Source organism: Narcine bancroftii, chromosome 4 (genome assembly GCF_036971445.1).
Source record: "Narcine bancroftii isolate sNarBan1 chromosome 4, sNarBan1.hap1, whole genome shotgun sequence".
In the NCBI taxonomy this organism is placed as follows: Eukaryota; Metazoa; Chordata; class Chondrichthyes; order Torpediniformes; family Narcinidae; genus Narcine; species Narcine bancroftii.
Window position 1 is genome coordinate 174,624,298 of NC_091472.1, and position 26,582 is coordinate 174,650,879.

The 26,582-nt window shown below is 42.1% G+C and overlaps 2 protein-coding genes across 18 annotated transcripts in view; one reads left to right on the forward strand and one right to left on the reverse strand.

Moving 5' to 3' along the window:
* The window catches only part of sfi1 (SFI1 centrin binding protein), a 287,818-nt gene extending 263,100 nt beyond the window's left edge, over nucleotides 1-24,718 (forward strand). For all 9 annotated transcript variants that reach the window (XM_069933071.1, XM_069933076.1, XM_069933070.1 and 6 more), the window contains 5 exons: nucleotides 285-444; nucleotides 11,930-12,032; nucleotides 17,538-17,637; nucleotides 23,356-23,502; nucleotides 24,405-24,718. In XM_069933071.1, coding sequence (XP_069789172.1) covers nucleotides 285-444; nucleotides 11,930-12,032; nucleotides 17,538-17,637; nucleotides 23,356-23,463 — 471 coding nt within the window. In that variant the 3' untranslated portion in view covers nucleotides 23,464-23,502; nucleotides 24,405-24,718. The remainder of the gene's footprint in view (nucleotides 1-284; nucleotides 445-11,929; nucleotides 12,033-17,537; nucleotides 17,638-23,355; nucleotides 23,503-24,404) is intronic.
* Nucleotides 16,772-26,582, reverse strand: part of pisd (phosphatidylserine decarboxylase) — a 165,917-nt gene continuing 156,106 nt past the window's right edge. For 7 of the 9 annotated variants that reach the window (XM_069933106.1, XM_069933101.1, XM_069933107.1 and 4 more), the window contains one exon: nucleotides 23,911-25,495. In XM_069933106.1, the coding sequence (XP_069789207.1) occupies nucleotides 25,271-25,495 (225 nt within the window). In that variant the 3' untranslated portion in view covers nucleotides 23,911-25,270. Of the gene's footprint in view, nucleotides 17,575-23,910; nucleotides 25,496-26,582 lie in introns of those variants that run through there. The other 2 variants (XR_011356215.1, XM_069933108.1) reach the window with 2 other exon arrangements.

Here is a 26,582-nt window from a genome sequence, read left to right on the forward strand (position 1 = left end):
CAATGATTCCTATAAACTTTTGTTTTCTCTAAATAAGTTGTTGCACAGCAATACAATATTTCAAAAATGTCTATTAACATGTAGAATTCTATCGTATGGACTGGGTTATTTAGAAAATTGGTATATTTGCCAGAATATGTGTTTTACTGTACTTGCTGACTGTTGGGTGAAAACAGAACTGGTCTGAACTGAAAATGTCATGTTGGATCTCACACTCAGCTATCATAACAGGGGACAGAAGGGGAATAGATCTAACTGTCTGCCCCTTTTTTTAAAAATTTCAGGCAAATGAGGACGTAAACAGGAGCAACATGTTTGGTGCTTCTGAAGTTCAAAAGGATAAGGGAGTTTTGACTAAACAGTCACACGCGACTGGACAGCTGCCCTCAGCAGATCATTTGAGCGACAGAACAGAACTTCCCAGTCTAAATCTCCATGTCGCAGGTAAATGGATATTGGGCAGAAATACTTTTAATTGAATCGTACAGCATGGAAACAGCCTTTTCTCCCCACTATGTTCAGACTGATCTTGAGGCCCATCTACACTGATCACCAGCATTTTGTCGATAGGCTTTTATGCCAAAAGAAAATAATTTTCTTGAAAATAATTGAGCACATCAGGAAACTCCACAAGAGGCAGTCTCCCGGGATTGAAGATGTTAGTGCTTTGGGTTTTGACGTGACCAATGTGGACCCCACTGACTCAGCTGCAACTGGCCTGGGTAATGCTTGATGGGCTGGGCTGTTGGCCTTTCATTTTTTGTGCTATTTATGTTGGGTTTCCGTTGCCAGTGTTTGGATTCAAGGATTTCAGTGCCAACCTGAGACCTTTTCCACCTTGGTTGGTTGTGGACCAGGTATTTCTTGAAGTCGGTGGAGATGTTGCCCTTTTCAAGGAGGCTTTGTGGCATCCTTGAATCTCTTACTCCGTCCACCTCACAATCCTTTGGCCAGAATGGGGTGTTAGTGTTGGGAGTCTGGTGTTAAGAATATGAGTAAAGTGACCTGCTCAGCCAAGCCAAATGTAATTAAGGTGTTGCCCCTGGGGTACAGCCTTGACAGAGATTCCTTACCGTCAAATCCACTGTTAGTCTGTCTCCCCAGTATTTTATAACAAGCCCCAGTCTCAGAAGCACGCAGGAGGACAAGGATTGCTGTAGCCTGTTGTGCCATAACTTTTATACTGAGTGGGAGATGCTCTTTTCCCCAAAGTCTGTGTTGGCCCACTGAACACAATACTGAATTTCTTCACAGGTGTTAGCTTTCGCTGTGTAACACAGTGGGTAGCACTGGAGCAGGTTGGTGGAGAGCCTTATGTTTTATAAATACAGTAAAATCCTCATTATCCGGAATTTAAGTCACGGCAAAAATATTGCGGAAAATAAATAAGTTTTTTAAAAAAGTCAGCGGGGAGATAAGTAGGTGTAAACAAAAAAGTGAGCGACACAGTTAATGGAGTGGTTAGCATAATGCTGTTACAACACCGGCAATCAGGACTGGGGTTTGTATCCCTGTAAGGAGTTTAAACGTTCTCCTATGTCTCTGTGGATTTCCTCCAGGGGGTTCGGTTTCCTGCCACCATTTGAAACATACCAGGGTTGTAGGTTAATTGAGTGGCATGGGCTCATGGGCCGAAATGGGTTGTTACCATGCTGAATGTCTAAATTTTTTTAAATTAAAAATACGGAAGTTTAAAATTGTTGCCCCCCCAACCCCCACCCCCGAGGTGAGTTCACCACTCATGCAACATCAAGCAATTGGCAGATACACGTATCCGCCATGTATCAATCCCCATAGGTGCCAGATACTGAGTGTGGTACCACAGTGGTACCACAGTGCCTGTATTATCATCAACTCCTCCAAAATTTAGCACTGATGTGGACACTCATAAAAAAATACTAAATAGGAGCAAGAGAAAACCATTCAGCCCTTCAAGCCTGCTCCACCATTCTAAATGATCATGGCTTTTCACTCCCCAATTCCTGCTTACCATACTCTTTCATCCCCTCAGCCAAAAGGGCCCCATCCAACTCTTTTTTTTAAATATCAAATGAACTGGCCTCAACAACTTTGTTGTAATGAGTTCCACATGATTACAACCCTCTGAGTGTAGTTTATATTCTTTGCCTTAAATGGCTTACCCCTTATCCTTGTACTGAGAGTCTTGGCTTCTCTCCGATGATACCAAATTGAGTGGAAAACTTTGTACAGTGGATTTGGAGAGGCTGCAGAAGGATATAGTTAAGTTAGTTAAGCAGGGGAAAGTCTGGCAGATGGAGTACAACGTTGGTAAATGCGAGGTCATCCACTTTGGGACCTGTTGATCAAATTGGGAGGGAAGGGAGTCAGAGGCGACCATTAGAGGAGCGAGGAGGAGAGGCTGTTGGGAAGGTAAGGCTTATAAAAGGGCACTGACCAGGGCCTGGTCGATCACTCAAGGGAGCAGAGGAAAGAAGAGGTGAGCAGGTAAGCAGTATTATTCTAAGGGCATTTACTGGGGCAGGTTTAATTAATTAATTGGTTAATAGGTCAATCGGATAGTAGGCCAATAAATAAGAGGGGAAGCATAGGAAGCAGCCAGCGAGGAGCGGCCCAGGTGAGTGAGTGGAGCAGCAAAAAAGTGAGGCTTCAAGGCTTTGGCTCATCAGGCTTCGGCGAAAGCAGGCGAGGAGAAAGGTGGGCTTTATTATTTACCCTTCATAGGTGAGTTTACATTAAAGGGCTGAGACATGCTCAAGTTGCCAGGTGTGGGAACCATGGGAGAGTTCCTCCCTCCCAAGTGACCATGTCTGTGCCAAGTGCAATGAGGTGAAGTTCCTTAAAAACCAGGTTTGTGATCTCCAGCTTGAGGACTAACAGCTCATCAGGGAAAGCGAGGAGGCAAGTGAGAGACCCTTTCCCCTGCCCAGAGTGCATGCGTTAAAGGGGTGTACCGGGACGAAACTATTAAAGGATAAAATTAAGGAACTGAAGCTGCAACTTGATGATCTGAGGCTTATTAGGGAAAATGAGGAAGTTATTGACATGACTTAAGCAGGTGGTTACCCCCAGATTGGGTGGGGTCAGGTAAGTGGACTACTGTCAAAGGTGGAAGGAAGGTTGCTCAGTCAGTGGAGAGCACTCCAGGGGCTACTCCTCTTAGCAACAAATATATTGTATTGGATGATGTTGGGGAAGATGACCAGTCTGAGGTTGGATCAAGGGAGCCAGCGGTGCAGAATGGAAGGAAGAGGGACAAGGTGGTCATTGGGGACTCCATCATCAGGGGAACAGACAGAAGGTTCTGCGTGCCTGACAAATATTCCTGCATGGTATGTGCCTTCAAGGAGCTAGAGTGAGGGATATCTTGGACGGGGTTCATGGTATTCTGAGAGGAATGTGTGAACAACTGGATGTCCTGGTACAAATGGGTACCAATGACATAGACAAATTGAGGGAGGAGATCCTGAAGAGGGAGTACCATGAGCTAGGACGGAGATTAAAAAGCAAGACCTCCGGGGTCATAATCTCAGGGTTGCTACCTGTGCTGCATGCGGGATGGGGCCAAAATGAAAAAAATTAGGAAGTTAAATGTATGGCTGGAGGAATGGTGCAGGGTGCAAGGTTTCAGGTTCATGGACCATTGGGATCTCTTCTGGGGGAGACATGACCTCTATAGGAAGGATGGGTTGTACCTGAATCCAAAGGTGGCCAATATATTTGCAGTAAGGTTTAATAATGCTGTTGGATATATTTTAAACTGAATTGGCAGGGGATGGAAATGGATAGGAAGAAGAACATAGGGGTAGCTCCGATAGACTGAAATCTCAAAGCTGGAGGGAACAAAGAGGGATAGGAGAGTTTCAGAGAGTGTGTCAGGCAGCAAATTGGAGAGAGCAGGGTGGTACAGTTTCAAGGTATTGTTTATGAATGCACGGAGTAAAAAGAATAAAATGATTGAGCTTGAGGCGCAAATGGACATTGGAGGATATGATGTTATCGGAGTAACAGAGACATGGTTGCAGGAGGGACAGGATTGGGAAATTATTGTTCCAGGGTGTATGTCCTATTGAAAAGACAGAAAGTTAGGTAGAGGAGGTGGAGTGGCTCTGTTGGTGAAGAATGAAATTCAGGCACTGGAAAGGAAAGAATCAGGTGGAGTAGAGTCTGTTTGGATAGAGTTGAGAAATTGCAAAGGCAAAAGAACCATAATGGGGGTTATATACAGACCTCCGAACAGTGGTTCAGATGTGGGAATCAGTATAAATAAAGAATTAAGAATGGCATTGTGATACAGTAGTTATGGGTGACTTCAACTTGCAGGTGGACTGGGAAAATCAAGTAGGTGTGGGAAAACTAGAGAGTGAGTTTATAGAATGTCTCCGAGATACTTTCTTGGAGCAACTTGTGATGGAATCTACCGGGGGAAGTCTGTTCTGGATTTGATTCTGTGCAATGACGAGTTAATAAGGAACCTTGAGGTAGAGGTACCATTAGGTATTAGTGACCATAGTATGATTACTTTTAATCTGCAAATGGAAAGGGAGAAGAAAAGGAAGTCAGAAACATTAGTGCTACAGCTGAATAAGGGTGATTATACAGCTATGAGGGAGGAACTAGCCAAAATAAAATGGAAGGACATTCTAGCTGGGAGGACAACTGGGCAAAACTGGCAGGTATTTCTAGATATTTTTCACAGGATTCAGAATATATCCATCCCAAGGAGGACGAAAGGCTCTACGAAGAGCAAATGGCAGCTGTGGTTGACAAAGGAAATCAAGTGCAGTATCAAGTCCAAAAGAAATAGTATAAGATGGCAAAGCAGAGTGGGAGGTTAGAGGATTGGGAAGCGTTTAAAAAAACAACAAAGAGAAACTAAGAAAGTCATTCGGGAGGGGAAAATGAAGTAAGAGAGTAAATTGGCAAGTAATATAAAATGGGATAGTAAAAGCTTCTTCAGTTATGTTAAAAGGAAGAAATTGGTAGGGGCCAAAATTGGGCCCTTAAAAACGGAGAAAGGTGAAATTATCAATGGGAACATGGAGATGGCTGAGGAATTTAACAAATACTTTGCATCTGTTTTCACCAAGGAGGATATAGGTTATGATCAGATAAGGGGTAGGGGGTCAAGCAGTATCTAGGGACTTGGTGAAATTACCGAAGGAAATAGAGAATTTGATCGATATTCAGATCCAGAACTAGGTGGTTGTGAGCAAATTGTTAGAACTGAGGCCTGATAAGTCCCCAGGGTGCTTAGAGAGGTTGCTCTGGAAATTGTGGAAGCACTGGTTGACATTTTCCAAAGTTCTTTAGATTCTGGGGAAGTGCCTGCAGACTGGAGAGTGGCTGATGTAGTACCACTTTTTAAGAAGGGAGGGAGAGAGAATACAGGAAATTATAGACCGGTCAGCCTGATGTTGGTGGTGGGGAAGATATTGGAATCCATCATTAAAGGAGAAATAGCAGAACACTTAGGAAGGAATGATAGTATCGGTACTAGTCAGTATGGGTTCCTTAAAGGAAAATCTTGCTTGATTAATCTCCTGGAAGTTTTTGAGGACATAACAAGGAGGGTGGACTCGGGAGAGCCAGTGGATGTCGTGTACTTGGTCTTCCAGAAAGCCTTCGACAAAGTCCGACACAGGAGGCTAGTTAGCAAAATCAAGGAGCATGGTATCAGGGGTTGGATGCTGTCATGGATAGATAGTTGGTTGAGAAATAGGAAACAAAGGGTTGGGATAAACCGGTCATTTTCTGGATGGCAGAATGTGATGAGTGGGTTCCCGCAGGGATCGGTGTTGGGTCCTCAGTTGTTTATCATTCATGTAAATGTTTTGGATGAGGGGATTTATAACTACATATGCAAATTCGCAAATGACACTAAACTGGGTGGTAGTGTGGTGCGAGGAGGATGTCAGGAAATTGCAGGGAGACTTGGACAGGTTAGGGGAGTGGGCGGAGAAATGGCAGATGTAGTTTAAAATGAGAGGTTGTCCATTTTAGAGGCAGAAACAAGAGAGCAGAATATTATTTAAATGGTGTTAAGCTGGGGAGTGGGGTAATGCAAAGGGATCTGGGCGTACTTGTTCACCAGTCATTGAAAGCTAGCATGCAGGTTCAGCAAGCGGTGAAGAAGGCGAACGGTATGTGGGCTTTCATAAAGAAGGGATTGGAGCATAGGAGTAGAGAAGCCCTCTTACAGTTGTACAGGACCCTGGTGAGACCTCACCTGGAGTATTGCATCCAGTTCTGGTCCCCATATTTATCAAAGAACATAGTTGCTATAGAGGGAGTGCAGCACAGATTTACAAGGTTAGTTCCTGGGATGGCAGGATTGTCATATGCGGATTGGCTAGAAAGACTTGGATTATATGTGCTGGAGTTTAGAAGAATGAGGGAAGTCATGATTGAGGTATTTAAGATTATCAAAGGGCTTGACAGGGTGAAATCAGAGTACATGTTCCCAATGATGGGAGAGTCTAGGACAAGAGGGCATAGTTTAAGAATACAGAGAAGGCCATTTAATACAGAAATGATGAGAATTTTTTTTACCCAGAGAGTTGTGGATCTGTGGAATGCATTGCCACAGAGGGTAGTGGGGGCGGATTCGCTGGATAGATTTAAGAGAGAGTTGGATAAGGCTCTTGTGGGCAGGGGAGTTAAGGGTTATGACGTTAAGGCTGGGATTGGTTATTGAAAGAGAAAGATCAACCATGATCCGATAAATGGCGTTGCTGGCTCGAAGGACCAATTGGCCTACTCCAGCTCCTATTGTCTGTTGAAAAATAGGAGAGCAGATTATTATTTAAATGGTGAAAGACTGCAGCATGTTGTTGTGGTGAAGGACTTGGGAGGGCTTGTGCATGAATAGCAAAATGATGGGTTGCAGGTACAAGAAGATATTAAGAAGGCAAATGGAATGTTGGCCTTCATGGCTAGAGGAATTGAATTCAAGATCAAGGAGGTCATGGTTCTGGTGAGGTTGCACCTGGAGAACTGTGTACAGATCTGGTCTCCATACTTGAGGAAGGATATACTGGCCTTGGAAGCAGTCCAGAGGAGGTTCACCAGGTTGATCCTGGAGACAAGAAAAGACTAAATTGTATGGGATTATACTCACTTAAATTCAGAAGAATGAGAGGAGATCTTATTGAAACATATAAAATTATGAAAGGGACAGATAAAGTAGAAGCAGGAAATTTTTGTTCACTGGTAGATGAGACCAGAACTAGGGGACACACCCTCAAGATTCTGGGGAATAAATTTAAAAAGGAGATGAGGGAAAAACTGTGGAATTCTCTGCCCAGGGAAGCAATTGAGGCTAGTTTGTTGAGTGAAAGGGAAAAAGTTTAAGGGGAACATGGAGGGCTGTAGGCTGGGTGCATGTCAGTGGACTAGGCAAAAAAAAATGGTTTGGCATTGGCTTGAAGGGATCTGTATCTGTGCTATAATGTTGTTTTGTTCTATGTACAGGGCAGTAGGCATTGTCAATTTGGGCTTTGACATTTAGCAGGATAGATGGGTTGGAAGTCAGATCGCATGGGATGAGCTAGCCAAATGGATACAAAAGTAGCTTGATGTTTGGAGACCAAAGTTGGTAGTGGAGGATGTTGCTCAGATTGGAGGCATGTAACCAGTGGTGTACTGCAGGGTCCATTTGTTTGTGAGACATGATTTCCCTGCCCTAAGCTATCGTAAATATCCCTAATCAGTCCTTGCCTTCAAAATGCAAGTAGATCCTGTTGCTCTTAATCCTCTCCATAAACTTACTCACAACTGATATTAAGCAAACCTGCCTCTAGTTCCTTGGCTTATCCTGACAGCATTTTAAAAAGGCCACTCTCCAGTGTTCTGGCCATTTGCCCTTGCTCAATAATGAAGCAAATATCTCTGCCAGCACCCCTGAGATTTCTTCAATAGCTCCCATCACATCCTGGGATACACCTGAACAGTCCCTGGGGAATGATCTACCTGAAAGTCCCTCACCTTCAGTGATAGGTATTCTCTTCAAAACACTGATATTTAGTTTCCTGAATTCAAAAGCCTCCATGTCTTTTTCCATGGTAAATAAGGATGAGAATTACTTGTTAATAACCTTGCCCATCTCCTGTTCCATGTTGATTTAAAGGGATCCTATACTTTCCCTAGTTACTCTTTTGTCTTTAATGTACTTATTGTACTCCTGGAATTCTCCTTAACCTTATCTGCCAGAGCTATCTGCTGCCCCCTCCTGATTTCTCTTTTAAGTGACCTCCTACATCCTAGGGTGGCACAGTTGGCGTAGTGGTTAGCACAACGCCTTTACATTGCCAGCGATTGGGACAAGGGTTCATATCCCGTGCTGTCTGTATGGAGTTTCTATATTTTCCCTGTGTCTATATGGGTTTTCCCCAGGGTTTCCTCCCCATTTGAAATGTACTGGGGGTGTAGGTTAATTGGGTGTACATTGGTCTAAATGGCCTGTTACTGTTCTGTATGTCTAAATTTATATCCCCTACTGCTTCAAGGATTCACCTGATTTCAACTGTCTACAACTGTTATATGGCTTCTTTTCCTTTTTTTTTAAATTTTTTTTATTTTTCACTCTATGAACCATACTGACCAAAATGCACCCAAACATTTCCCTCTTGAATATACACAGTGTCATTTTCTCCCCTTTTTTCCCCCTCCCTTCCCTCCCTCCTTCACCTCCCCTCCCCACTCACTCAATGTTCAACATATATGGCTTCTTTTCCTTCAGCAGATGATCAGTATTAGGGTTCCATAATCTTGCTTTTCCAGCCTTGCTTTCCACATAATCTTCACCAAGTGAAGGCCTTTTTAAAAAAAATCTTACTTAAGCTTTGGACTCCTTCAGTCGAGAAGGACTGTGCAGAAGTTTGACTGGCAGAAAAAAAATTGTCTCCATTTTACAGTTGCATGAAAAAGGTGCTAATGTGTAATTCAAATCACTGGGTCTGCAATAGATCCAATCTCATGTGTTAAGCAAGGCTTGTCCTTGCAATTCCAATCAGGTTCCCACTGAAATAGAGCTAATCTCCAGGACCAATAAGGAACTCTCCAGCTTGTGTCACCTCCACTCTTCAATCAAAATCACCCCAGTCTCAAAGTTCAAATGACAATTTGCCATCATAAACTCACCAAAGAAAAAAAATCAGTGCAATATTTAAAAGGTCAGTGTAGATGGGTACAAATCCAAAGTTCATTCCACGTCAGCTTTACAGAATCCTTGCCTATCAGTCAAGGGTCCTGGTTTCAAACCACACTGCAGGGCACATGAACTTAATACCGCTTGACAGTATTTAGCTTTTTGTGTCAGTTTTGGTCACCTAACTACAGGAATAATATCAATATGATTGAAAGAGTGCAGAGGAGATTTAAAAGCATCTTGCTGGGACTTGAAGAAGTGAGTTAACACGGAAAGGTTAAACAGGTTAGGACTTTATTCCCTGGTGCATAGAATGAGGGGAGATTATGATTGTATACTTAATTATGACATTAAAGAAAAATTGGACAGCTATGTGGATGGGAGGGATATGGTCCAGATGCAGGTCAGTGGGGCGAGGCAGGATAATAATAATTTGGCATTGTCTAGAATGGCCGAAGAGCCTGTTTCTGTGATGTATTGTTCTTTGACAATAGAACAGCACAGATCAGGTGGATGTTGGAAATCTCTTCCATAGAACAATGTTTTGTAGGCTTATGGGAGAGATGAAATTTCCTTATGTCCTGTGACAGTTGCTTTTTGCCGTCAATGTGGCCAATACTGACCACTTTTTGTGAAAACTCTTGGTACAAGTTGACTGCCATTTTTCTTGACAGTATCTAGTTACAAATGTACTAGTACTGCAACTGCAAAAGAAGATGAACCCACTCCTTGTTGCTTAAACTGGCAGTCTCCTCCCTGTTGTGCCTCGCTCAGTTCAGCGAAGTCAGTGTCAAAACATCTGAATTCCCAAGATATGATAGCAAAGTAGCATTCAGGTCATTGGCTGCTGGAATTGTTCATGAAGGTCCTTACATTCTTGGACCAGAACGTAATATTGTGGAGAGGTAGCTGCCTATGTGGATTTTCGAAGATGGAGCTATTTATGTTTGTGAAAATAAAATGAACATTTTCCACATCGCTTTGAATATTTTTATGCAAAATTATTTGGTGTGAGAAAAATTATACTGTTTGATTTTAACAGATTGAATGCTTATTGATTTTTTTAAAAAACATTAAATATGGAGAGATTGGATTACCCATCTACAATAGGCAGCTGCTGCATGGGTTAGGCTACACTGGACAAAGGAATGATTCAACCATTCATAATTGAGCCCAGAGAGCTGTAATAAATCAGAATACAGATTTATTAGGGAGCCAGTTGCACATTTCATCATGGTTTACTAAATAAAACTTGTATGAAATTGTGATAGGGAAAAATGTTGGTTTTTCTCTGTGCATTGTCTGGTCCCTTTGGGTAATATTTTTCCTCTCCCCAACACGAGCTTGATACTGAGGTTTGGATTTCATCTTTGCAGAATGTCAACTCGGGTATTTCTTGTTCGCATCATTGTTTGCTTCATGCTTGGGATGTCATGTTACCACTGTACAAACGTTGATGAGATTACACTGTAATCCTCACATTGTGAGGAGTTATGGTCACCCAACAATATGAAGGATATCATTAACCTGGAAAGGGTGCCGATAAGATTCATGACAATGCGACTGGGACTAGAGGGCTTGGGTTGGAAAGGATAGGCTGGGGCCTTTGTCTCTGGACCATAGGAGTCTGAGGGTGGACCTCATCGAGAATTATAAAATTGTGAGGAGCATAAATAAGGTGAATGGTTGCAGTCTTTTTCCCCCAAAGTAAGGGAGTCTAAAACTAGATGCCAAAGGTGAGAGGAGAAAGACAGGGGAACTGACAGCAAACGTTGGCTGGTAGGTACATGGAATGAGCTGCCAGAGGAAGTGGAAGAGGTGGATGGAATTGCAACATTTAAAAGACATGTAAGCAGGTTAATCGATAAGAATGGTATGGAGGGGTATTTGCAAAATGCAGGCTAATCGAATTAGGTTGGGTAGACATCTTGATTAGCAAGGACACATTGGGCTGAAGTGACTCTTTCCATGATATAAACTCTGTGACTGTAGTAACCATTGCACACCAGTTGCCACATGGGTTTCACAGGGCAAGGCTCAGTTCCAGTAGCATTGAGTACAAGAGCATCTTGATGAACCTTTATAGAATAGCTGCTTGGCCACATCTGGAATTTTGCATCTTTTTTAAAATTCACAACACAGTACTAGATTCCAACCTAATTAACTTACAACCCTGTACCTTTTGAAGGGTGGGAGGAAACCGGAGCACTAGAGGAAACCTCTCAGACATGGAGAGAATGTACAAACTCCTTACAGACAGCGCCGAGTTCGAGCCCAGTTGCTGGCGCTGTAGAAGCGTCGTACTAACTCTGTGCAAACAGTGCCATTCTTGATGCCCCACTTTAAGGAAAAGGTAAAGGGCTTTGGGCAGGCAGGAGAGGTTTATTAAAATGATTCTCGGGATGAGGAACTTCAGTGGAAGGGCTGGAAAGCCAGGACTTTGCTCCTCGAGTTATGAGAGGGTCTGAAAGAAGGGGAAGCAGAGACACAGAGCGGCCAAGTACAAAGGAGTAGAGAGATGAGAACACTCCTCCATACGCTTACCCTTGCTGGAAACCAAAGCTGAGCAGGTACTGGGAACTGTATGCATCATAATTTGTCCATTATGTTGGGAAATGTTTCCATGTCCAGTGTAAAAGCAGAGATTCACAGGAGCAGTCATACGCAGAATTGGTCTTCATTATACAAATGCAGACCCTGCAGGGTATGTCAATTTTCTGTAATGCCTCATGAGAAGGTCAGACCTCTCGAGATTTAAGGGCTGCCTGTGATTAATCCTTATTTTTCATTTCCATGATTCAGACACTGTCTTGAATGAATGTAATCAGCAACGTCAGCTGGAGGCTGAACTTCGAGAAATACGTCAACAGATGCAGAGCTTCCATGATCGCAAGCAGAAGCTAAGGTGGGTTGTCATGACTGCATTTAACAACCTGCAGCTGCAAAACGGGATGAGTGAAATGCTGAAATTCTTGGCTAAATCCTCCAAGCATCTGTGCATACAGGCATGTAATTAAGTCTTGCTTGCTGCCCAACACCCCCCTCCCTCCCCACCCCAGCCACCTGATCCATCTTCCTTCGCAAGATTTGATGCTTTAGACTCAGCCAGAGAATGTCATCAAAGAAAACAACCTTCAAGGACACCACTGAATCCCACCCCTCCTCCCAGTATATTGACTTGCCTTCCCTCTTCTCTCTTGCTCCCTTTCTGCCCCACACTCATCTTCCTTGTGCTGCCTCCTCTTACCCCTGCTTCCCCTCCTTTGCTTCATTCTCCACCCCCCCACTCAAGCCTTGACCCTGCCCCCTTGAGCATTGACCCTCTACGGCATCTGCATCAGAACTGGCCATTTCCACAGTAAGTCATCCATTTTCTCCGCAGGACAACCTTGGCCCTTGCCCTATCATTGATTTTCTCATTCTCCTGGCCTCCTCCAACTTTCTCTTCCTCTAAAAACTCATTCGTCTTTCTTCCCAGTTCTGACAAAGAATTTTCAACCTTAAACATGAACTGATTCCCCTACCACAGATACTGCCTGACCTGCTGAGTGTTTCCAACATTTTATGTTTTTAATTCACATTCTTGCTCTTACATTTTATTTCATTTACTGTTGAATGCACTGCTACTTCCCTTCCAGGAACACCACCCTGAAATTCTTCTTTGCTCTAAGGAGATATTTCTTTGTCCATGTGTTCTTGACCGTACTCAGGGGTCTGTGTTTAACACTCACTAGGGTGTCCTTCCAAAATTTGTTTCTCAAGCCACGTCCCCTTCCAAAGATCATCTCACCCCCGGAGGTTCCTCCCTTTCCTATTCATTCACAGTCTAAACAAGCCAGTGTTTCTCAAGGCAGTGTTCTCACATCCTCGTGAGATGTATGAGTAAGTTTACATTGGATGGCTGCTTGGGCCAGTTGGCTGCTGCAATGTTTTACCTGAGATCCACCCTTAATGCCAAGTGTTGGATCATTTACACTTTTGACCTCTCTTTACATCATCTATCACAAAGCTGTCAAGATCTGCAGCTCCCTATCTGGTGATGACTTTTCTCCTTCCTTTCTGACACCAAAGATTGTAACCACAACAGCTCTTGAAGTTCATTACCCCTCCTGAACTTTCTCCTTGTCCACTTTCCTCTGACCCCACCTCTCACTCCAGTTCCACCCCTTTGTGTGTTTGCACCATACCTTTTGACCTTCCCCTCTCTAATCCCAAGGTATCGTTTCCCAATAGAGGATGCAGTTTTACCCCTACAATAAACTCCCAGCTCAATAGGGAACCAATTTTCTTTTGTGCCTGTGTCCCCAGTCTTAACTGCAGACTGCTGACCCTTTCTTGTATCAACAGAATTCCAGATCTACCTGAACACTTCCCCTTGCCTTCTTAATTTTGCTCAATCTATTCATTGCTAGGTGAAGATGTGACATTGACCACCTTGATATTTCAACTTCCCCTAATTGTTCTAACGTGCCACCTATGAATGTGCAGTACTCTACTCTGATAAGAACTGGGCAGCATAGTTAGCTTAGTGAACAGTGCAACGCTATTACAGTGTCAGCGGCCTGGGTTCAGATTTGGCACCGTCTGTAAAGAGTTTATGCATTCTCCCCATGCTTGCATGGGTTTCCTCTGGGTGCTCTGGTTTCCTCCAAAATGTACGGGAGTTCTAGGCAAATTGGGGTATTTTGGGCGGCATGGAGTAGTGGGTCAGAAGGGTCTGTTACCGTGCTGTATGTCACTTTAAAAAAAAAAATTCCATTCTTCCAGTTCCTCAATCACAGTTGGACAGACTTCAACATTCCATACAGGAGTCTCTTGAGTTCTCTTCCATATTCCTGAACTATGGATTTCTGTACAATTGTTGACAGAGCCCTTGACTGCATTTCATCTATTTCCTACACCTCTGTTCTCATCCCTTCATCTCCTGTCTTCTTGTCTTTATCTTCCACCTCAACAATTTCTCCATTCATCCTTTGCAACTTGCACCAGACCCGTATTCCCTCCTCCCTGGTCTGCTGTTCTCTGCCCACAGATCACTTATTGTCCAGTGATGGAATCAAAGAACACTACATCACAAAAACAGGCCCTTCAGTCCATGTCACCTGTGCCAAACTGTTATTCTGCCCAGACCCAATGACCTGCACCTGGACCATAGCCTTCCATACTCCTCCCATCTACGGCCTTTTTCCAAATTTTTCTTATATGTCAAAATGGAACCTGCATTCACCTCTTCAGCTGGCAGCTTATTCCAGACTTTCACCACTCTCTGTGTGAAGATGTTGTCACAAATATTCACTTTAAATGTTCCAAAGTCGAGTGTATTGTCATCTATTGCACAACCCAACAAAACAGCATTCTCCGTCCTCAAGTGCAAAACACAAACACACAACCAGACATAACACACATACAGACAAACAATACATTTGCAGGACAAGTATTCATATATACAAATAAATATTGATATATTACACTTCTAATCTGCTGCTTTGGGTGTTCCCAATTGACCTCCTAGTCACTGGAGAAACCCAAATCCAGATTGGATGACACCTTTGCGAGGGACCCTGTAATCAGTCCACAGTGGCAACCCTGAGTTTCCCATGGCCTTTCATTTTAATTCTATGTCCCACTCCCACTGGCTTTCTGTGGCTTTCCCCATGTTACAACAAAGCCAAACTCAAGAGTAAGGACCAGCTCCTCATCTTCTGTCTGGTCAAGTTCAAGCATCCAGACTCCGTGTCGAGGTCTGCAGTTTTGGTAACTTCTCTCTGTATTAGAACTGGCCATTTTCATTGATAGCCATGTATCTGTGATATTAGCTCAGTTATTTTCATTCTCTATTAGTACAGTCTGGCCTGTTGCATTTGTCTTTGACAACTGTGGCTTGGGAAATATTTTGTACTCCTTTGTCTGTATTATCATTCTGTACTGGCACCAACTATCTGTCTTACCCCAACAGCGATCCTGTCCTCACCCTACCATAGAATTTGTTTTTCTCAGTGTCCCAATTCTAGATAGAGTCTTTGACCTTAACTCTGTTCCTCTTTCCAGAGATTCACTTGGACCCACATACTCTCTTTAGTCCCACTCTCAGATCTTCTGCTGATTGGTCAACCTCACTCTTGCGCAGCTGAGTTTCAGAGAGGGGAACAACTCTTCGTATGCATTCTTGTGTATCAAGATAAACTCCTGCTTGAAGCATATTTGTGTTTTCCTGTGTGTGCATGCCACTCCTGTACTGAACAAGATCATTGCTCAGGAGTCCAGTGTGGATGTGACTTCTTGCTATTGAGATCCATAATAAACGAGGTCAAAATTGCTTACTGCAAATTGGACTGATTCAGGTGGAACGGTTAGTGTAGCAGTTAGTGCAATGCTGTTACAGTGCCAGCGACTGGGGTTCAAATCCGGTACTGTCTAAGGATTTAGTACAGTACCACTCCAATTATCCAAAATGGACGGGACCAGGCCTACGTCAGATAAACAGATTTTTTTAGCGAACTGGTCATTTTTTAAAAAATAGCCCATTAGCAACAGCAAGTCACTTGTAACAGTATTTAAACAACAAGGGAAGGCTTTGTAAGCATTAAATTCTCACCAAAATAATGCTGGCTGCCGCCAACCACCAAGACCTCCCATCCGCAGCTGATCCCCGACACGTATGCACCACTGCTGCTGATCCGTGGGGAGGCTTCCTGGGCTGGTTCTCATTGGCGAGTCAGTGGGTTCCTGTCTCACTGGTCACCTGCGCTCCTGACCCTGCTAGGCCTACCGCACACGTACACCGGTAAGTCTGATGTGCGTATGTGGTAGTAGGCCAAGGGGAGGGTTCGAGTTGGCGTCGGGGAGCTCCACTGTGCCGAGGAGGGAGGGAATTGAACCCAAGGTCCCCACTCTTGCCAAGGAGGCCACTCTCCTTGATGACTCTGGGGCGAGGGATTCTTTCGACCGCTAGCAGCTGGGAAACAGTGGCATGTGGTTTGAAAGGGAAAGTTGGAGAGAAAAGTCAATGGAGAAGTGTAGTTACCTGAAACAAGGACAATCGTCATTCTAATTTCATGTTGGGTGAATTTTTTTTTCAACCTGTGGTCAGTTCAACTCCAAAAGAATTTTAGATAAATGAGAATTTCTGATTTGTTTTGGATATCCTCATTTATCCGAATTTTTTTTAAAAATTCAGATAAATGAAGATTTCAGAGAATCTGATTTTGGATCATTGGAGTTGTTCTGTATGTTCTACCCATGTCTGTGTGGGTTTCCTCCAAACCTTAATTGGGTGTAATTGGACAGTGCAGGTTTGTGGCCTAGAAGGACTGTTAACATGCTGTATGTCTCCTAATAACACACTTCTTGCATGTCCTTTTGAACACACCATGGTTTGGCGGCATGTAGAAAGCTGCATTTAACAGTGCTGCCTGGAATAAAACTACTCCAAATTATACTCAGTGCTCACCTAGTAGAGCGACTGCCTCACAGCTCCAGTGACTCCAAGGATGTTTGCATGTTCTCCTCACACATCCCAAAGCTGTGCTAATTATAAGTTAATTGGTTCCTATAAATTGCCATGATTTGTAGGTGTTATGAATGAGAAAACAGATTTGATAGGTCTCAAAAGCAAGGACTCTGAACAAAGTTTTGTAGTAAATGATTTTATTTACAAAAGGCAAGCACGGGAAAATAGTAACAGGGATAACGTGCACAGTTTAAACCAAGTGTGGTGAAGTGAATAAAACACATTAGCACACAATTTATAGCGAGCATGGGAAAGAGAGAGAGAGAGACACCCCCCCCAAAAAAAAAACTGGGAACATACAATCAAGGAAAAATCAATACAATACCTGCCACCCCTTGACTCAGGGCAGACAAGGCTCTATGCTACTCAGGACACTAACAAAGACATTCCCAACCCTTCAACAGTGCACATCTTACCAACAATTTCTCCAGCACCATCCCACAGTTTTCAGTCTGGAGTGAAGCAGGGTGGTCCCTTGAAGATGACAAAGTAAGGACCAAGCACAAATGGTGCACTTTATTGTGTTGGAAGGCTCAGCTCAGGCTCAATGCCAGCAAGGTTAAGCTGATTGCAAAGATCAATGACCCAAAGCCAAGTACAAAGTAATATAAATTAGCCAATGGCAAAGTGTGCACTAATGGATGGCCGGAGCAAAATCTTGATTGGCAGGTGGTGTGTCTTCCAAACAGGTAGTGGGCAGTGCTGTAACGCGACAGCCATGATCCTTCATAATACAATAGGTAGATGATAAAATTGATTAAAAATGCGGGAAGAAAAAGGTTGTAAGAATTAATGGGGTAATGGGATTGGTCTGTGAGCTGGAATAGATGTAATGATTCAAGTGGCCTCTTAAATCATGAGGAAATATGGAAATTAACATTCCATTGGATTTGTTCTCAGAATCTGGCGGAAACAGGCTTCTGTGCTACAGAATTGGCTGCAGGTAAATGGAAGAGAAGAGGGAAAAGAAGTGTCACAGATGAGGCAAGAACTAAAGCAGGTAAATTATTACATGTCCTATATTCTCAGATCTATTGAACTGTCTGGGATTAAAATGTTTACCATTTACAGGCATCATCTAATCATGTAGAGTCAAGTCTTTCCAATACTGAATTTCTGTCAGTGGGAAGTGGAGAACTAGTCTCTTCTCACTGCCGCCGGGTCCCCCATTCAGTTTTTTTCACTTGAAGTCAGAGGTGAGATCATTGGAAGATCAGAGGTGGAGTGAGTAAGCAAATTTAAATTCTCGGAGGATCTTTTCTGGACTCAACACATTACTGGTATTGTGAAGAAAGCACGTCAGCGCCTCTATTTCCTCAGTTTGCGGAGGTTTGGTACGACTTTGGAAATCCCGGCAAATTTCTACAGATGTGAGGTGGAAAGTGTGCTGACTGACTGCATCGTGGTTTGGAATGGGGACACCAATACACCTGAGCGTGAAGCCCTGCAAAAGGTAGTAGATACAGCCCAGGACGTCACAGGCAAAACCCTCCCCACCATCAAGAACATCTACAGGGAACACCACCATCAGAGAGCAGGTCCACACCACCAGCACATGCTCTGTTCTCGCTGCTCCCATCAGGGAAGGGGTATAGATGTCACAAGACTCACACCACCAGGTTCAGGAACAGCTGCATTAGACTCCTCAATAAACTCAGTCAGGAACTCATTTAAGGACTCTAACTTTTGGACTTTTTAAAACACTCCTCTCTTTATTGCAGTCAGTTTGTTTACATGTGTATAATGTGTACAGTTTTTTGCACTTCCAATGAGTGGTAATTCTGCTGTGTCCACAGGAAAAAAAATCTCAGGGTTGTATGTGATGTCATGTATGAACTCTGACAATAAATCTGAAATTGGACTTTGGTCAAGCTAAAAATGGACTGATATGGTGCAGCTAGTTATGGTCATGGTCCAGGTAAGGAAGTGGTTGAGGAATTGGTCTTTGCATCCCAATATCAAAATATTGCACTTGCTGGGGTCAAGGCACAAACCAAGTTCAGAAGAGATGCAAAAAGCCAATGTCGGGAAAAACTAGGTGGGTTCAGCAGCATGAACTGCTGACTGACCATTTCCCTCCATGGATTCTGCCTGATCTGCTGAGTTCCTCCAGCACCTTGTTTTTCTTTAGTTCAAGATTCCAGCACCTGCTGTTTCTGTGTTCATATGCACCTCAGTCTGAAAAGAAGCCAGGGAATATAATAGGAAATAAATGACTAGATTTCTGTACATCTTTATTCGTGGTGTGGGAGATGTTTCTTTTGCAGAGGCTTAACGATTTCTGTTTTGCTGGGGCATTCAATTGTGATTGTTTATCCTTTGCAGTGATATATTTGGGTTTTAATCTATTTGTCAGTTGATGGGATTTATCATCATCTGTCTATTAAATGCTAACAGTGGGGATGGAGCTGCACTGACGTGAAGAAAAGCCTGTTCTCTCCATTCCCAATCCACAGCAGCAGAGACTGCTTTCTGGTGGGGTGTTAACAGAATCTGGGAATGGGTTGATTGTAAATGTGCTACATTTGTATTTGGAGTTAAAACTGTTGTGTCAAATCAGACAAGTGAGGTAAAAAAATGAATATGGTCCAAAGCTCCTGCCCCTTTCACTGCCAGCAACAAGCTTTGGTAATTCTCTGTCATGCACATTTTATTCCAACACAACAGGAACTCAAAAGGATACCACAGAGTATGAAATGTATGACCATTAACAGGCTTAGTTACTGAAACAGCAGAATCTCAGTGAGGAAATGTCAAATGTGTTTACAGTTGCCATCAGCAATTATTCACATTTGCCACATTTTTGAGATTTGGTTGGCCACATTGGGGAAGCTGCATTTGCCTTATCAGGGAAGGATTTTGCTTTAAATGTTCAATACTTCAGCGAGTTGTTATCTATTTTAAAAACTACCAACACTACTTTGCAACACTTTTACAGCGCCAGCGATTGGAATAGGACTGGGGTTCAAATCTCACTCTGTAAGTTTCTCCCTGTGTTTTCTCTGGGGGGCTCCAGTTTCTTCCCACTGTTCAAAACGTACCAGGACTAAGGGAGTGTAAATTGGGCAGCACAGAGTTGTGGGCCGAAATGGCCTGTTGCAGTGCTGTATTTCTAATTTTTTTTTAACTTTAGCTGTTGGACATGCAAACTATTCCAAATTCACTTTCTGCTGGAATCTGGAAATTAATTCAGGGTTGAATTTGTTCTTAAAAAAAAAATAACCTGAAGGTGAATTTACCTGAGAATTTATTGGTATTTGAGAACCAAGTCTATTTCCAGGTTCCTACTCCCCACCCATTCATTAAAATGTCAGCTTGCCAATCCCCGACTAAAACTGGGTTTGCTTCTCTCAATACTTGTCAATTTCTGCATGAAAAAAAATGGGGAGTGTATTGAATAATGTTCCAAATCTTAGCTCCTGGTTGTTATATCTTGCACTCATCAAACTGAGCCATGGGTGACAGCAGGGCAGGTACTAGATGATCTTTATGATCCCATGAACAGTTGGCAAGAAATGGTTACTCCCTACAACCATCTTCCTTCCATGTCCTTCCTTTCTGGTAATGTTATGGCATAACATTCTCTAGTTTTGGAGAAAGAGAACTTGAGTTATAAGGAGAGACTGAATAAACTGGATTTATTCTCAGTACAACACAGGAAGTTAAGGAATTACCTTATGGAGGCTCATAAAATTAGGAAGGGCATAATAGGGGTGATAGAATCTGATTGGGAGTATAGAACTGGAGGAGATAGGTTCAAAGAGAGTGGAGAGAATTAAAGATCTGAGGGAGAAGCTTTTCACACAGAGGGAGGTGAATATCTGGAATGAACGGCCAAAGATCTTAATAGAGGCAGAAGTAATTACAAGATTCAAAAAGGCATTTGGGCATGTGCGTAAATTAGAGATGCATTGAGGGGTACAGGCCTAATGCAATCAAATTGGATTAACATAAACAGACATCAGGTGACTGACATGGCCTGTTTCTGAGCTGTACACTTCTGATTCCATGGCCTGCAGTCATCACAATATAGCAGGAGTTGGCCACGCAGTCCCAAGCCTCCTTGGTCATTCAATTATATAATTCTGATTTGATTTTGTCTTTGACATTTTTCTTCCTTGATGCCACAGGCGTCCCCATTATTCCTTATTTATCTTTGGTGTAAATATTTACCCCATAGCCTCAAATGCTAAATGGCAAGATTCATTACTTTCTGGGTCAGAGAATTCCAGTCACTTAATCATCTGAGAAGAAAAGCTACATTACTATTTTTAGTCAGTCAAGCTCTTAGCTTGCGTCTCTGTCCCCTTGTTCCATATTCCCCTAGCAAGGGAAACCTTTTTGCACTTATCCCAGACAAGCCCCTTGGAATTTTAACTCTTTCAATGAGGTCATTACTCTAACCTTCAGATTCTACAGTAACATTGTTAATCTTTTCCATGTAAGATAATTATTTCATCCCAGAGACCAGCCTATTGAGGCACAACAGAAAATGATGGTTATTTGCAGGTTGGGCTACAGATGTGTTTGAAACATAACAAATTAACATTTCAGGTTGATCTTTAGAAACTTGAAATATGTTTTAAGTAGCAGAGAAGAGGCAAGACACAGAGAAGAAAAGCAATCTATGTGATGTGGTCAAGACCAGGAGAGACTGAATAATGTAAGTGGTGCTGGCTAAGAGATAGTGAAGATTTGTTAGTAACAGAGAGAGAGAGAGAGATCAATAAGTACAGAAATGTTCCAGCACCTGTGGTTTTATTTTTGCTTTTCTATGAATCTTGTGTACATTCTCTGCCCTGGAGTTCATAACTCCAGTGCAACAAAGTCCCACCTTAACTAAGATGATTCAGATATAGGGTACACCAGCTATGGTCTCAAACCTCTGTACAGTTGCTGCAAAGTGTAGTCCGCCATCCCTTTGTAATCAAGGTTGAAATTTAATTTGCTCCTTGATTTACTTCTGGTGTATTTAATTTGCTTCATTTAAATTGCATCTTTTAAGTAAGTTCAAACATATTTGGATACATGTATTGTAATACCAGTTGGTTTACTGCTATGATGTGGAGCACCAATTTATCTTCTGAATCATTCTAACAGCTTGAAAAGAGCCATTGTAAAGTTAGTACTGAGAAAACTACTGATGAGTGATAACTTATGGGTTTCATGAATTGCTTCCTCTGTGTCCTTACATATGGAGCCCGAGATGACTGAAATCTTTAAAAGGGAATCCAAGACCTGCTGCAAGTCCATATATTTCTGAGGGCAGTGCTATCACATGATATATCAAATATCTGACCCAGGGTCCGATGAGAAAGCCATTCCACTTGCCTTTTCTGAGTTGTACAATGGGTGCAGCTAGCTTATCTCAGGAATGTTCAAAAGGTCTCTTGGAAGTAAGACACATTGCTTTGAATTTAATAAGCTTCATCAATTTCACAAATGTCTGATTCATGGAACTGCCTTATTGAGTAGCATTTGTTTCCAGCCAACTATCTCCCTTTACATATTCCATGATATATTCTGCTTTGTGGAAAATCTGAATCAGAAGAGTATCTATTTAGCTTTCAAGTCTGCAATCGTGGAATAATTGTAACCTCCTTTGTCCAAGTAAATTGAGGTTTCTCTTGCCCATCTCTTTGTTCCTTGAAGATGTGTATGCTATGTTCAGGATGTTGAATTGCCTTGTTTATTGTCATATGTATTGAGATACAGATAAACCCTGTTTTACAAATACTTGCTTTTTTAAAGAAACCTGTGTTAGCTTTTACAAAAGGATTTGAATGGGTTTTTGCTTTTATGGAAAAAAACCAGTAGTGAATGGGTTTTCGGCTTATGAAAGGTTTTATATGAACACTAGTTTTGTCAAGTGGGGTAGACCCATACATTGGAAAAAAAATTTTCTTGTGCTTTCCAGGCAAGTCAGATTAGAGTTAAGTACAGCAAAACCCCTGGTATCCAGCAGCTCTGAGGATTGGTAGATGCTGGATAAGTACATTTTCCAGTTGCTTGTTGCGTGATTGGCACCAATATTAAACTTCCGTATTTTTTAGCGGTTGCTTGAATTCTAGATCTCAAGATATTTACTTTATAGTGTTACAGTAAATTGTCATACCTGAAAATAGATTTAATGGAACAATGTTCATAATTCTGATGGCATTAGATTTTTAGATATTAGGTAAAAAGCAATTGACATGAAATATTCTGCAATCTTGTCAAAAGATCATTTTCTTAATGATTCAAAGTTAATATTAACTGTTGAGGTTATGATGAATAGGACTCCACATTAAGAGTAGTCAAGTTCAAATCAATTCTTGTAGGTGTCCATTTCAGTCAGTCATGGAGGAAACTGAATGACATAGTATACTTAAAATGTTCTGCCATTGATATGAATCAGAGTATTTTAATACTGCTTTTAATTAAAAGATATTTGCACCTGCTAAAATGACCTGTGGCACTTGCAGGGTATCAGAAATTGTCTCCACGAGTCTCATGCTGATACTCCTGCTTGCCATTAGACTGTTAAATCAGACAAAATCCTGCTTTCTCAAATCATCCCCAGTTCCTGCTCATTGGTATATTGCTTAGAAAAGCCCCATCTTAATTTACAACTCAGCATCATATTTGAGCATGTCTGCGTGTTTATGCCATTGAAATATTCTGCCTGCAATGAGCTGTGCAGTGGTGACTTACTTTTATCATTTGCATTCACTTTCAGCTGGATATGGACATAGAAATACTTTCAGTGAAGCTGAGGAGAGATGAACCACATATGCAGTTCCAGGTTGCCAGAGTACAGGAGATTCGGGAGCTCCTGGCAGTATGAAGATATCCATCACCATAGCTGTTTGCCATCTTTATTAAGGTGTGTAAGGAAACTTGTTTCTTCAACATCAAGAGGATTGTGGAAACAGCAATATGGAGTGCACTCAAATGTTTCTAAAGAGTCTTTGTGGCATACTTCTCAGGGCGTGAAAATGTCCATGAAGTGCGGGTACCATGGTGGTTGAACTTTACATTGCTACATTTTGGTAATAGGAATGAGCCACACTCCATGTCTATAAATATAATTTATAAAGCACTTTATACTTTTGGGCCAAGGTTAATTCTTAGTTCAGACTGAGGGTAAAACAAGGGGCAAAGTAATGTGTGGTAGAATGCTTGTGAAATTTTGGAAATTGAAATAATCTCACCCAAAACACTGAATCCATTATCTATTCAAGGTTTCATACCAAAATGAAGGAAAGTTTAAAGCAATTCTCAAAGAAACAAATTTAAAATTGTCACATACTAGTTTATTATATTCCTTGGTCACTGTTCACTACTTCACATGAAAATAATCCTGTACTGAATCAATTTAAACCCGATACTCCTGAACTATAAAAACAAATCATGCAATAGATTTGGAGACAATTGTTAGTTAGTTAATTCCAATGCTGAAGGTAAGAAATGCTTCCCACCAATGTGTGAAAGAGAATTGAAGGAAAGTAGATTCCAGACCTAAAGGGCATTTGTTATGGCCACTGGTTTAGTGCTTAAGCCTATGGTGATCTTCAGAACATACAACGGGAAATGTTAACAGAATTTAGTAACACTTAACCAAAAACCAGCTCATCCATCCTCTTTGGCAGTTTGATTATAATGGCCTGCTGCCACGAAGGAGAAAAATCAATCAGCCTGTGTTTTACTCTGATGTTTTGGAACTTCATTTATGCCTCAAGTGACTGAGCAAGAAATAATTATCCCTTGTATATATTTTGATTGCAGGGGCCCCTACTTCTCAGATGCCACCATCCAAGTTTGGGAAGCTCTAGTCACTCCCTTGCATCAGCCAAACTAGAGTACAAAGGTTGGATCATCAGCTTAAACATGACAAAAGCCACCTTATAACAGTACTTCTACAAATGTTAGTACATCTTCATTTAATAAATCTTAATCAGTGTCTCATTTTCAACCTTGCACCTGTTTTTGTTTCTTTCTCTCCTGCCCTACCTGCAACATTGATGTCTCTATGAACACGGCAGTCAACTTTTACCATTTTCTCCCCTCAGCCCTGGGAAAAAATAAAAAGTTCAGCAGAAGTTTTGGTTCAGTCATTATTTTATTTTCTCTGAAATGTAATTTGATGAGATTTTATTTTAAGGATATAAAAATACTGCATGAACTAAGTTAGAATGACCCGCTTGTTCATCTGCAAGGAGCGATTCAGCAAACAACCTTGCATCACTGACTCCTGCAGCGTTTTATGGGATTCCTTACCATGTCCATTTAGACTTGGGCCCTAAAAACAATTCATCTTTCAATGTTCTTTTAATCCTGGTGACCTGTCAGGTTCCTCCTTTGCCCGGAAAGTATGGCACTGCATATGCTTGAAACACTACCCTCCCATTAGCTTCCTATTTAAAGGAGTAACTGGGTAGGTCCAGGATGTTTCATGGGAAAACATTGCACCAGTCATGGTACAGCTGCTCCCTGAGATGGAGGCTGTGGGAGATGCTTCTGCAGTAATGATGAAAGGAGGAGAAGCCAGAACTTAAACCAGATTTCGGTATGGCCGTATCTCATACTTCCTGGCCTGAACATGCTCCTCATTACTCTGTTCCAATTTGAGATGTTCGTTGACAGTGCTTCTACTAGATGGACCCAAGTGCCTCTCCAAACCTGATCTTCTGTCCAGGTTTAAGGTTAAAGGTGAAATCTTTTGGTCCCTCGAAGATGAGAACAATAGTAGAGCCCAGGTTGAACTCGCCCAAGTGCTCGCCTTTCCGCATGGTAACCCCTCCTTTGTTGTTGTTTGTGATAAAACTGAAGTCATTGTAGGAACCCTTCATGTAGCGAGGGCTGTTGGTGTGCAGGTCCTGTGCAACACAAAGGGAACAGTGAAGTGCTGTTTTCCTGCAAAGCCATCCCACTCCATTCCCAACCGGTCTTGGTAGATGATGACTTCAGCAATTTTACAGTCCAACTACTTAACATCATCCAAACATAAAGCTGCCATAGAGTGGTAAGCGTGCACCGTAACTGGTGAATTTCGACCTCCAATTAAATCAAACAGAAACGAGATGGCTATCCCACAACAACTTAAAAGGTAATGAGAAATAAATTGAACTGATATTATACAGTATGCAACTCAAAATTAAATGAAATAAAATCACAAATTAATCTGCAACAAGGGAGCTTGGGCAAGGAATCAAGAAATGAGAACAGAAGTTTTTCCAGAAGAGCCTGTAATGTACATTCTCCAGAGGTATGTGACTTGAAACCATAGAACACTACAGCACAGAAACAGGCCCTTCTGCCAAACTTGTCTGTGCCAAAGAATTGTACTGCCTAGTCTCACTGACCTGCACCCAGTCCATATCCCTCCTATCCATTAAATTGAGCCCCATTCATCACACCAGCTGGCAACTTGTTTCACAATCTTACTATTCTCTGTGTGAAGAAATTCCTCCTAATGTTCCCTTTAAACTTCTCCCCTTTCACCCTTAACCCATGTCTTCTGGTTTGTACTGTATCTCACCTAACCTCAGTAGAAAAAGCCTACTTGCATTTTGTATAACTATCAAATCTCCCCTCATTCTTCTATGCTCCAGGGAATAAAGTCCTAATCTATTTAACCTTTCCCTGTTACTCAGTTCTTCAAATCTCTCCACTCTTACAATCTGATTGATATCTTTCCTGTAGTTAGGTGACCAAAACTGCATGCAATATTCCAAATTTGGCCTCACCAATGTCTTGTACAACTTCACCAAAACATCCAAACTCCTATACTCAATACTTTAATTTATGAAGGCCAATATGTCAAAAGCTCTCTTTTACCTTTGATGCTACTTTCAGGGAATTGTGTTTCTGTATTCCCAGATCCCTCTGTTCCACCACTCCTTGATGTCTTAGCATTAACCATGTATGTCCGACCTTGGTGTGTCCATCTAAAATGCAACACCT